At 44.3% G+C, this 12,224-nt stretch overlaps 1 protein-coding gene across 2 annotated transcripts; it reads right to left on the reverse strand.

Moving 5' to 3' along the window:
• Positions 1-1,487: 1,487 nt before the first annotated feature.
• TAGAP (T cell activation RhoGTPase activating protein) lies at positions 1,488-9,661 on the reverse strand. Of its 2 annotated transcripts, none has more exons than XM_071549229.1 (10): positions 9,529-9,661; positions 9,011-9,095; positions 8,850-8,903; positions 8,163-8,229; positions 6,519-6,688; positions 5,666-5,827; positions 5,095-5,204; positions 4,340-4,535; positions 3,789-3,906; positions 1,488-3,602 (listed from the first exon to the last, which is right to left on the reverse strand). In XM_071549229.1, the coding sequence occupies exons 2-10, from the start codon at positions 9,035-9,037 to the stop codon at positions 2,431-2,433; spliced, it is 2,076 nt and encodes a 691-aa protein (XP_071405330.1). In that variant the 5' UTR covers positions 9,038-9,095; positions 9,529-9,661; the 3' UTR covers positions 1,488-2,430. The 2 variants fall into 2 exon arrangements, with proteins under 2 accessions (XP_071405330.1, XP_071405329.1); XM_071549228.1 differs by having other exon boundaries at positions 6,519-6,691; positions 9,529-9,660.
• Between the last annotated feature and the right edge of the window lie 2,563 nt (positions 9,662-12,224).

Below are 12,224 nucleotides of genomic sequence, written 5' to 3' on the forward strand. Positions count from 1 at the left end.
TGTGAAGAAACATGACATGAAAATAAAGCTGACTAAACAGCCATGTCTGAAGGGATGAAAGAAGTCAAGTTACCCATCAATGAAGAGGTAAATCTCTTTTGCAGTCTGTTTACATTCAGATTTTGTTTAATTATGGTGTTTCCTGGGCTGAAGAAATGCAAGAGCAGAATGAAGGGGACTGGGCCCCTCTTTTACACAAATCCGTCACCTTATCCCTTGTTTGTTAGTAATGTGCAGAGCTCCTCTCTCTTCCTTTTTCTCCACTGATTCAAATGCCCTTCAAGAGGTTCCAAATGGTCTCTCTTATCCAGGAGCTGGAAGATTTAGACTCGTCTATACTGAATATTTAAACCCAGGTAAGCTTTCTGAATGTGATTTTCCTATATGCCTTAGGACACCTTGGACCAAAAGACAGACTTTCTTCGTCCCTGCTGAAGTGACCATGCTTATTCACCCTGGATTTTCTGGTGGTTAGTGGGCAGGAATCTTCTTGAGATCCTTAGTCTTGTCAATAAAAAAAAATCACTTAGCAAAGAAGTAGCTGTATTATTTCTTGAGTATATTTTGAGGTTTGTGTTTTCTGTTCTGTGGCTTCTGTGCATTTCCACTGCACATGAATTATCTCTTCACAGTTGTTCTGCCACAAGGACAAGATGCTTCTGTTTTTTACAAAAGAAAACTGTAATTCCCACTTGACACAGGGCAAAAGGTAAAGGGCAAAAATAAAAATACATGGAATTCTATCTGAATGCAAAGATGCACTTTTTCACTGTGAGGGTGGTCAAACACAGGAATAGCTTGCCCTGACACATTGCAGAGCTTCCATCTGTGGAAATATTAAAAATACATCTGGACATGGCAACTTGTTCTAGCTGACCCTGCCTGAGCAGGAGGGTTGGACAGGAGGACCTCAAGCCTCACCTATTCTGTCATTCTGTGATCCAGGAGCTGCAGGTTCCAGAAAATGGTAAAAGCCATTGCAGCTTGCAGCTGAGCCCTCTCACTCAGCTTGCTTGGAACCAGAGTGCCACTGTTTATGGCGACTCAGAGAAGTGGCATTTTCTCTGGTTGCAGCCTACCTGTATGGTCCTTCTCATATCACTTTTCCTCTGAGGTCAGGCACTCTCCTTCCCTTCTCTCTGTGTCCTGTGAACACTCACATTTGGAAAACATTCCTGGGAAATTTTTGCAATTGTCTCCACTTTTGGAACAGCATCACCTCTTTGTGGCTTCTTTTCCACCTCACTGAAAACTGCTGTTACATGGCAGTATAACTTGTTTTCCTGATTGAGAAGGATTTGTTCCCAAAATGTAGCCAACAGCCTCTTGCAATAGGAATGACACTGCTAGTCATTTACTTTGCTTCCAGCTACTTAGCTGTGCCATGCCATTGAAGCAGACCTGCAGTACCTGTAGAATAGTATAAAAGTAGCTACAGTACATATACAGCTTAGATGTTTTAAAAACAGAAAATGGACAGTCTAGCATTCATGCAAAAAAATGTTTTATTGTAGTGAAGTCACACAGAACAAAAAAGTCTCCCTGCTTCCTTATTCAAGGCTATGCTGAGCCATAAAAACACATTGCACTTCCAGTTATATTTACAAGGATATAAGGACAACACCTAGTATTTTGAGGTCTTTCTTTCTTTCTTTCTTTCTTTCTTTCTTTCTTTCTTTCTTTCTTTCTTTCTTTCTTTCTTTCTTTCTTTCTTTCTTTCTTTCTTTCTTTCTTTCTTTCTTTCTTTCTTTCTTTCTTTCTTTCTTTCTTTCTTTCTTTCTTTCTTTCTTTCTTTCTTTCTTTCTTTCTTTCTTTCATGAGGTTGAATTGTTTAAAGCTAGAATCCAGAATGTTTCCTTACAGGACTTTTGTGTTTTGGGGGGTTTTCTTTTGTCTGCTTCTTAAAAGCAAACCTGGAGATGGAATGGCAGCAGGTACAGGGGTTTAAGGAAGAGTACTGAAGTGGCCTTAAAGACAGAACAGGTCTTCCCCTTGTGGGTAACTGTCAGCCCACTTCTTAATGCAGAAAATCAGCAAAACATCAGCAAAACATCAGCCTGGCACACACATAACAAATGGTGTTTGTGACCTTACAGAAAACAAAAAGAAGGTGGGACAGGTTTTTAATTGTCAGTGCAGGGATACAAATACAATATGGTTTATCATCTAGTGACTAGTCTTCCCACACAACTCATTATGTACAACATACTTGTTTACATTTTTACATAATGATATACAGGTCTTCACCACCACCACCTCTTGGGGTGAATGAATGCCACACGTCAAGCTGACAGACATTTCAGGGAAAAAAAGTTCATGCAGAGATAGCTTATTCTTGGTATCTTGAAAGTAAAATCTCACAAAGGATGAGCAAGATATCTACTTTTACAGTATTTACTTTGTACAGTGTGAACAGGAAGGACAGGCTTTTTACACATAGGATTCCTTAGCATACTGGATCTGGTCTACCTCAAAAACTGGCTGGCTGCACCTCTGAGCCACATACTCAAGTTTGTTCTTTTGGCAGGATTCAGACATGGCTCTAAGTCGGTACACTCCTGGGGTCACGGGTAAGCTCACACGAGAGTTTACTCCCACAGTGACACTGAAGGTTTCGGTTTCCACATCAGAATCCTTCATTGCAGAAACTCTGGCACGGGGTAGATCCCTTAGAGCTGTATATGCTGTGTCCTGTGCATTGCTCCTGGATGGATGAGGCAGCAGAGCATCCTGGTTTGACACTGCTAACCTCATAGTTTGAACCGTGAGATTGTGGGAGGCAACTTTAGTGGTCAGGCAGTTTTTAACAGCCTCTTCATAAGATGGTGGTCTTCCTGGATTTCTCTGGTCTACCTCTCTGAACACTTCATCAACTGACCTGAAACGGGGCCTTTGCCAATATTCTACAGGCAATGGTTTGTCATCATTAGGACTGTTCTCCTGGACAATTCTGCAGGAGAACTGATCTTCTTTCTTTGTGAAACTGTCTCTCTGGAAAAAAAAGTTTTTTCCAGGTCCCCAGCTCTGGGTTTTTATTAGTGTTTTCCTGCGGTTTGCAAAAGAGAATGACATGGAATGTTTTTTGATCTCTCTGACAGGTGTACTGCAGTCTTCAGTGGCCTTGGTGGAAAAGGACTGGGGCCTATTCAAAAAGGTTTTCTTGGGACTAGAGGGTGAAACTACTGGGGAGCTGGTGAAAACTGAGCCATCAGAGCTCTCCAGGGAACAACTGGAGGATGTTTTGGGTAGAGAGTCCATTGATAACTGTGAAGGTAAGGCTGCAAGTCGTTTCTCCAGTGCCTCCAACCCCTGCTGTTTCTGCTGAACTGGAAAATTGTCCTCACTTTTGTTGAGCTTCTGTTTCCTTATCGTGCCATCAAGCCGGTTATGGAAGGACAGGTCGGACTCTGAGTACCTCCTGTCCATCACGCTGATGTCATGTCTGAAATTAGTCAGCAAAGCAGCAGAGATGCGTGTTGGATGTCTTCCGCTCACACTAGTGTTCCTCCCTTTGGGCTGCTCAGAGGTACAGGAGTTGCCTTCAGCTTCGGGATCTGGGCTGTCATAGGCAGAGTCATTCTGATGAGCAGCACAGAGTTGTTCTGTGGGGAGAAACCAGGCATTAGTTTTCACTGACCAGCTGAGGATGAAAGAGAACTATATAGAAAGAATTCACACAGAAGAGCACTGCAACAGTCTTGAACCCCCTACAAGTCTCTCTGTTTCCACATATTTATTCACATATCAAATTAAAGAATTAGTCTGACATCCCCAGTTCATCCTCATACCTGTGGAGCTGTCTGTGTGCCCCGGTGACACCTCAGCCAAGGCACAGACAGGGAAAGCAATGCCCTCCTCAAATATTTCTGAGCAGTTGTTTATGAGGAACTCCACCAACACTGTCACCTGCACATGGAAAACACGTCATTGCAGTCAAAAGGGAAGACCACATATTGAATAGTCTTTCCTGCCTGGTGCTGCAGATGAATGGATCTGTCCTGATACAGAAAAAATGCCATCAGTCACAGCTTTGGCCTCACTGCCCAGGGGGCCAACAGGTGCCAATGCCCACTGTGTGCCCCTTGCCCTCTACATGCAAAGTGTCCAGGAGCTGTGCTGTGACTTAGTGGGCTGTGGGGCAGCTGCTGCTTTTGCTCAGAGGAGGAGAGATGAGGGGCAGCCTGGCCATCACATTGCAGGCTGAGGGGCACCAGAGCTGAGAGGCACCCTTGATATCCAGGGCGAGCTGTCCTGTTCAGCTCCTGCATTGGCAGTGAGATCCCCATGGATGGCTCTGAGCTGCCCCAAAGGCAGCGGCTGCTTGGTGAGGTCAACGTACCTTGTCATTCATCTCCTTCTGCACTTCCAGTGGGAATGTGTTATCCATCTCTGGGCTCAGCATATTTGGGCCAACACAGATGGCCAGGTTGCTGGAGTCCATCCTGTTGGTCTCAGCATTTTGGCTGATGTGGTGGAGCAGAGAGAGCAAGTGCTTGAGCAAGACGAGGTTTGGTTTAGGCAGTTTTTCAGCCACCCTGCATGAACAGAAACAAAATGTGATGTTAATTGATGGTGCAGTGGCTTCTACCTTTTTATTTGAACACATCTCAATTAAATTTAGACAGATAACCCTCCTTCAGAAAGAGTCATGTGTGTGCTTTTTTCACTGCTTAGGAGAAGTATAATTCAGAAATCCCCAACCTCAGCTGAGCATGTGGTTAATTACAAAATTTTTAATTACATGCTATTGACTGAAGGGCAGCATTGCAGCAGCCCATGTCCCTGAGTAGACCTCACTGCCAGAAGATGTGAAGGCTTCATGTCAGTGGCTGTCTCACAGCACTGTGACTATGTTAGCTGAGACACTGCAGCCTCTTCCCTCTTCCTATACTACTTGTTTCATAGAGCAATCTCAAAAAAGCTCAGGAAGTGCTGCTGCTGGAGCTCTCCAAACCAAACCCCATGAAGCAATAGCAAGCTTGTGTAAATGACCATCATTTAAATGAGACTCAGTTTCGAAAGACATCGTTGGCCTCTACCAGCAACTCCATCGCACTGGGGCTGGTTGCAAAACTTCCTGGTTGAAAAACTTACTGTTTCAATTCTTCAATTTTTTCCTGCTTGCTTGGCTTCTCCAAAGCTTGCATCCACTTCTCATAGAGGTCAGCTGACAGGAGTTTGGAGGGAATATTTCGGAGAAAGTCCTGCAAGGCCAAGAGATACAGATGAAGCTTTGACACTACCCCTAAGGACAGAGGGAGCATTACTGTCACAGGCTCTCTGAGAGGCAGGTTGACTTGAGCTACCTGACCATCAGCACTGACAGAGCAGTGCAGTGCACAAGTGTACTTGCACTGGGGTAGTAACATGAACCAGCTTTCAGCTGCTTTCTGTTCACCCATAGATCTCACTATTCCTCCCTGGGATGATATTGAGGAGAAGGACACGTGAGTTTCCTCTGGGCATATAGGAAATCAGAAGCACAACAACTGAGACTGAACATCAGGTGGAAAAAGAAAATGTCAGACTTTCCTAAGCCTGAAACATTTAGTTTGGCTTTGTTCTGGCTTTAGTTTGGAGTCCCACCTAAGTCAGCTCTGAATACTGGAGTGGGCCTGTGCAGATCAGCAATGTCCTCCCACCAGTGTAGCTTGGAGTTGCTCACCTTCAAAACCACTGCCAGCAGGTGCACGGATTTGCTTCTCAAATCCACATTCTCGCCTTTATTTAGATCCTCCTTCAACTCTTTTCGTGCTTTCTCATTGGCAGCTTTTCTGAATATCCCTTCAGTGGAAGGTCCTTTCATATACAATACAGCTAGGAGATCCTTCAGGAAAAAATTAAGACAGAAATGAGAGAACAGTTACTTGGGTGAAGGAAGGTCCTTCAGCAGAACATTTATTTAGAAACAGTTGAAAAATTGTCTGGAAGTACCCTGTGCTCTGATTAGTTCTATTTCTAGTTCTTGCTTCAAGTAGATTACATGGGCAATAGCCTGATTTTCCCCAGTTCATCCTCTTTTTGAATTGGTGAATTCTACTAACTTCAGTGGAGCTATCTTTATTTCCTTCCAGAGGGAAACAAGGGATGGCTTAGTTCAAATCCCTTCCCTCATCAGCCAGGTAAATATTGCTTACGAGAGATCAGTGCTTGTCTACTGTAAAAGCCAGTTAAATGGGAGAACTGTTACAGGAACATTTTTGTAAGTTTATGCTGTCAAAATATTTATTTTAATTACCGCTGTAGAATCACAGTTGTTCATACTAAGAAGCAGATCTTCATCTCCTATTCCTGGTCCTGATTTGTCTCCAAGTTACTTTCAGTGAAAGCTGAGTGGGTTCAAAAACTCCAGAGAGCTGACCTTTTGTGCATATGGGATGGGCCTTGAGCTTATCAGGAGTGTGTGTGGAAGGGAAACACCAAAATCACTCATTTCTTGGGTGCTGCAGCACAAGTACTGGGTATTGTGCCTCATACTGAAGTCAGAGGTATGATAACTGTACCCCACGCTTACTTACCTGGACTGGCTGGGGCAGTGTGTCCTCTTCTCCACAGATAATTGCCAGAGGCTGGCCAAACAGAGTGATTTTAGCACCCAAGTCTAGCTGCTCTGGGGAATTTCCACTGGTAAAGCTTCGTCTCAGAGTAAATGACTGTGATATCACCTTCTTTCTTTTCTTTGTTCCATCTGCTGCAAGCAAAAGGAGGCAAGAAATGGATTTAAAAACCCCAAGCCCTAACAGAGCACTTTGTGGTCTTTCATCTGTGTGCAGTGCAATGTATGTTGAAACAACTCAAACTAAACAAGGAGAAACTGAAAGACAACTAAGTGGTTACTAGGGAAACAACTGCCTAAACTGTAAAACTGTGACCATCCTCTAAGGCCACCACCTTTCCTGTTTTGGGTTGGGTGTTTTTTACATTCTAGTCAATGTTTCTTCTTAGAGAATGGGGACATACAAGGCACAGAAATAACATTTATAGAGATTTTTGATATTGAAGTGGCTTCTGAGATAACTCTGAGGCAGGTATGCCACTTGGGCAGCTGGCAATGACAACAATTTTCACTACACGGTCTGACTGTGCCTCAGCCTTAGTGTAAGAGTGGAAGCAGGGGCTCCTGCTTTTTGGCCTCTTTTACACCCTGAAATGAAAACTCATGGCTCCAGCTCTGCCAGTGGCTTTGGGACCAGGTCTAATGACAGTGTCCTTCTAGAGCTAGTGCTTGCCCCCTGCCAGCCTGCCAGTGGAAGCTGATACTTGCTCCAGAGTATGGGAATATCACAGTAGTGCCTCACTGTCTTTGGGGTCAGAAATCTTTTGGCATGGGCTTTGCATCTGCTTCATAAAGAGGAGTGCATGCTAGGAATTTAGAGATGAAGGTTGTGTTGGGGCGGGGTGTGCCTTTTTTTTCCCTTTCAGAAACAGTGAGAGAAGGATCCTATTGAAGGGGAGCTTTCTAAAAGATTTGCCTTGTGCAAATTTCCAGTTATGTGCCTTCTACTCAAAAATGAAGTTTCTCCCATAGATGAGAAGTTCTCAGGACCTGTCTTTGTGACTTAGCACAAGCTGGGAAGGGAGGGGTCAAAAGCTATGAGAAACTCACCTAACATTATAGTGTCATATAAAATGTTTGCTTCTGATACTCCTGAAAGTTGATCTGATAAGATGGTCTACTCTAAATCTAACCCTGCCCTGCTAATGGTCTCCTCTGGGTTGTTTATGGGTGCTGAGGTTTTGCATTGTGAGAAAAAACAAGTGCTATTGCTGTTGCCAAGAGGGTTTATTTGCTCTGGTGAGCAACAGCTGGTAGCAGCATTCAGTACTCACTCGCAGTGCCACACCTCGGTGGGGATGCTCGAGTGAGAAAGAAATACATTTCATTCCCGCTGCTGCCAGGGAACACAATGAAACAGCTCTAAGGACCAGGGGGCAGGGATACAAGACCTCTGGCACTCAGCACTATCACCTCTGCCACTGAGCATAAGGCAAAGAAGTAGTCTGCAAGTGAGTGGCACTCCAGGGCTCAAGGCCTCTCCTGAATGTGGGCTGTGGATTGCTCCCAGGGAGGGGAAGCGGGCAGTTTCAGGTGATTTTGCACAAGTGCCAGCTTATAAGCATTATCTAAGAAGGCAGTTTTTCAGTTTGTTTTTAAAACTCACCAGTTGAGAGGCACAGTCTATCTTCAGCATCTGCTGGGGTGAACAGGGGACATTTCTTGGCATCAGCCTGCAAAAAGCATGTTAGTGTTCCAGAGCTGCCACCAGTAGCAATGGGCACCAACAAGTTGCTGCAGCTCCTCATACATCTGTGGGAGGCTCTGGGGAATAACCAGAGCATGCCCAACACCTGCTGAAGAGGTGCTTCAGTCAGGGATTCACAGGGCCTTACTGCCCAAGAGATGGGTCTGTCGTAAATCTTGCAGCAGCCACCCAAGTGATGCCTGGTGGGTCACAACCCTGTGCTTTTTCCAGGCTGCTAGTTTGATCCAGAGACGCCATAGCTGGACACAGCCTGCCCTTCTGTGTTCTCCCCGGCACTGGAAATTTCCTCCCAAACTCCTCCAAGGAGCCTTGTTGGCTTTGAAGACTGCAAGATTCCTGAGCAAAGCTTCTCGGGAGCAAAGGGAATGCACTGATTGTCCCAAGCAATGCCCAGCTCCTGCTCAGTGCTGCACAGAACTGCCTTTGAAGAGCTCTGCCCGCGCATGGGTGAGGGTAGGCAGCCAGGGTGAGGGTAGGCAGCCAGGGTGAGGGTAGGCAGCCAGCAGCTTCTAGTGGTGCCTCCCCTACTTTGTTATCTCACACAAGCACCCAAGAAAGATCCAGGAAAATGTATAGGCTGCTTACCTCTGACTGGCACTCAATCAGACTCTCCATGTTCCCAGCATTTAGTGTCTTTGACTAGGCAAGAAAACAAAGACACAGTGAGTAACTGAATGCAATGGTTTAGAAATCAGAACTTTTCAAAATCACTCTGTTGACAGAGCTGAAACAACTAAGATACTCACAGAATTACAGCTGCTTAATACTTTCATTAGGAGTTTGATCGGGGGAGCTCTGGACACTCTGGTTTCCTTAAGTCCTTTTGTTTGCCTGTTTATTGAACCGGGAATGGACAAAGAAAGAGCTTTGTAAAACTGCACCCTTTTTGTCTTTTTCCCCAGCAAGCAAGTCTAGCATGTATGATGCTGAAGCAGCAAGATCTCCCACAAAAGTAAAACATAAAGCCCATCTCTGGAAGGGCACTCAGCCCTGCTGCCGGAGCTGCCTCTTGATTAAACAAAATAAAAGCAGCTTTCCATGTTCAATCCATGCAAAAAATGAGCAAGTGGTGACAGCTACATATGGTCATTAATCCGCAAACATGAGACTAATAGACTCTGTCAGCTCTGCCCATGAGCTACGCTTGGCAGTGGGCACACCTCTCCCCCATCTATATTTTTGTACATCTCTGTACAGCTACATCTGAAGCCCCTCTACTGACTTTAACCCCAATGTCACAGGTTTTATCTGAGTCAGTACTTACCCAAGGAGTGAGTGCAGCCAGAGCTCCTTCACCTCCCGTGAACTGCAGAGAAAAGGAGAAACAGCATCACTTCCCACTGCTACTAATCCTTTGGACAGAGGCAGGCGACTAAACAGTCTATACCACGTGTGCTGCCTTATATATGCAGAAGGGGCAGGTGGAAATTCACAGACAGGAAGCATCATCATGGGGCAGGACAGAGACACTACAAAGTTTCTGGCTTCCTCTTTCCTTTTAGAGGAGCTATTTTTTTTCCCCTTAGAAAAAAGTTCTGGTCGCTGCTATGGGCGGAAAAGATGAGACACTCACCAGGTAAAGGTTCCAACTCACATCACCAGCGAGAGGTGGGATGTGTAGAGGGGGTTGCAGTGTGGGCACCTTTTCCTTACTGTTAAAGGGCAGCCTGTCCTTTGACTGCTCAGAGACATTAGGTTTGGCAGTTTAAAGATACAGCACCAAATCAAGTTACACTAAGGACAGTTAAAACTATGGGGCAGTGAAATAGACAAGATTCAGATAAATGTTTTTGTATATTTTTCTAAAAGCTAATGGCAACAGTTTACTGTCTGCAAACAGATGTAGACACTTTGACAGTACTAAGTAGTTCTTGAGACTCTAAGCACTGGAATTCTACAGAGGAAGTAGTATTATGTAATAATTTACTAAAATATGACAATATGTAATAAAAAGTCTTGGTTAAAATATGTCTTAATAAGACATATATGCCCATGTATTAAAGTTTAATTCAACTGAAGAGATAAAAAGTCCAGGAAAAATCTCCTCTTCCTGTACTTTTTCAGGATCTGTTGCTAACTGTACCCAACCTGGGCACATCAGGAATACAGTATTTACTCTACCTGGCCATTATGAAAATTCATCAACGTTTGATCTTAAATGCATGGTATTAGTTTTATTGATTTATTGACCAAGGCAAATTACAACCCTCTTCTGGGTGGCATTTCTTTGATCTTGTGAAAGAGAGGAGTTAAGGCTGATAGTCAAAGGGTTGGAAATTCTTCAGCAGTGGATTTAGGTGTAAAGCACACTTGTAAAACTTAGTTTTGCTGCTGCTTCCCCCATGAATGCTCCATTTCACATGTGCAGAAGGTGGGGCTGTGTCTTAGCACAGCTCTTTGCAGATGCACGTAATGGCTACATCCACTGCTGAATTCACCCTGAAAGCCATTCTTTGCTTAACCACATCATACCTGGCCTGTGTAGTACTGACCCTGTTTCATGCAAAAGAGAAGGGTGATCCCAGCTTGACTCTGGCAGAAATTCAAAGTGCAAAATTCACTTTGGCTAGATAGACAAGTGTCCAGAAGGGCAAAAGGAGAGCCACCCTGCTTTTTTAGGGGGTGGAAAACTTGCTGTAGATGACCTTTCAAGCTCTCCTGAGGCCCATCATTTCCATGCTCCTATAGAGACACTGGTTTAAGGTTGAAACTTAGAGGACTCTCAACCAATTACTCTGCAGCCCTGTGCATTTACCACTGATCTTTTATTCACTGCTGTAACTGATTTTTTTCTTAGTTATCTGTCCCATGACAACTGTCATTTTCCTACTAAGTTCCATGGTCTGATGCATGTACTTGCAGAAATATTGTCATCCTGCATCACTTCTCTTGAGAATTTCATCTGAGGCTCCTTAGCAGCTGCAGCACTGCTGCTGATATTCCCGGCAGGATTCTTGGGGCAAGGAGCATCTATTTTTCACTACATCTGTTAAATGTATATCCAAACACTTGTCTGTTAAGCACCTCAGAGGCTTTGGGGACCTATGCAATTCACTTCTGCCTTACCCTCACTTCCAGCACTGTACACAGATGTATTTCTGAGCTCAGTCTGTTGCACAATTTAGACTCTGGGTTTGATCTGCAAAATGTGTGACTTGTGAAGAAAACGTGAGTTTAATGGGTGGTGATTAGCCAGATCAGAAGCTTAAATTACATTCAGGGCACAGCTGTACACAGGGCATAATGCTTTGAGTTTCCCAGGAGAAGATACAGTAGTGGGTGGTGCATTGATAGCACATCACCAGAGTGTCCGTTAGCACACACTGGTGTATCTCTGCCCAATTAGTTCTCATCCATTAGTAGCTGTCGGGCTATAATGGCCATGGTATGTGGAAGTGTGGGTATAGGCCCACCCATATGGAAAACAATGTGATTTTTTTTACCCTCCTGATAGCATTATTTATTTAATAGCTCTTTTATGGTACATATCACAAAAACTTAATTTGTGCCAAAATTACTTTAAAGCAGCTTATTTTTTTACAAACAAGCATGTACCATCTGAATATCAGGCATCCTAAAAAGCTATGGTTTGGCAAAGTAATTGTATGGCAACACAGAGGGAATCTCGGCTGGTTTTGTGAAAAGCAGTAAGTATGTCCTGGATCCTGCCGAGCACCACAAGGCTGTGTGCAGGGTCCCTGGGTCAGAAGAGCTGCCCTCATACCTACCAGCCAGAAGAGCTTCACAGCTTCCTCCATCAGTGTGGCAAGGGTAACACAGATGTAGCACAAAAAGCCAATCTCCACAATGAATATTAAAGGCCTGTCCTATGGGGTGTTTACAAATGAAATTCCCTTATATGAACAGCTGTCCTTGAAGATCTCTACCACCCAATTCTGCTTTGCAGACTTGAAATCTTTGCTGCAGTCTGTTCCTCCCTCAGCTTGGTACAAATCTTAC

This window comes from Pithys albifrons, chromosome 2 (genome assembly GCF_047495875.1).
Source record: "Pithys albifrons albifrons isolate INPA30051 chromosome 2, PitAlb_v1, whole genome shotgun sequence".
Taxonomy (NCBI): Eukaryota; Metazoa; Chordata; class Aves; order Passeriformes; family Thamnophilidae; genus Pithys; species Pithys albifrons.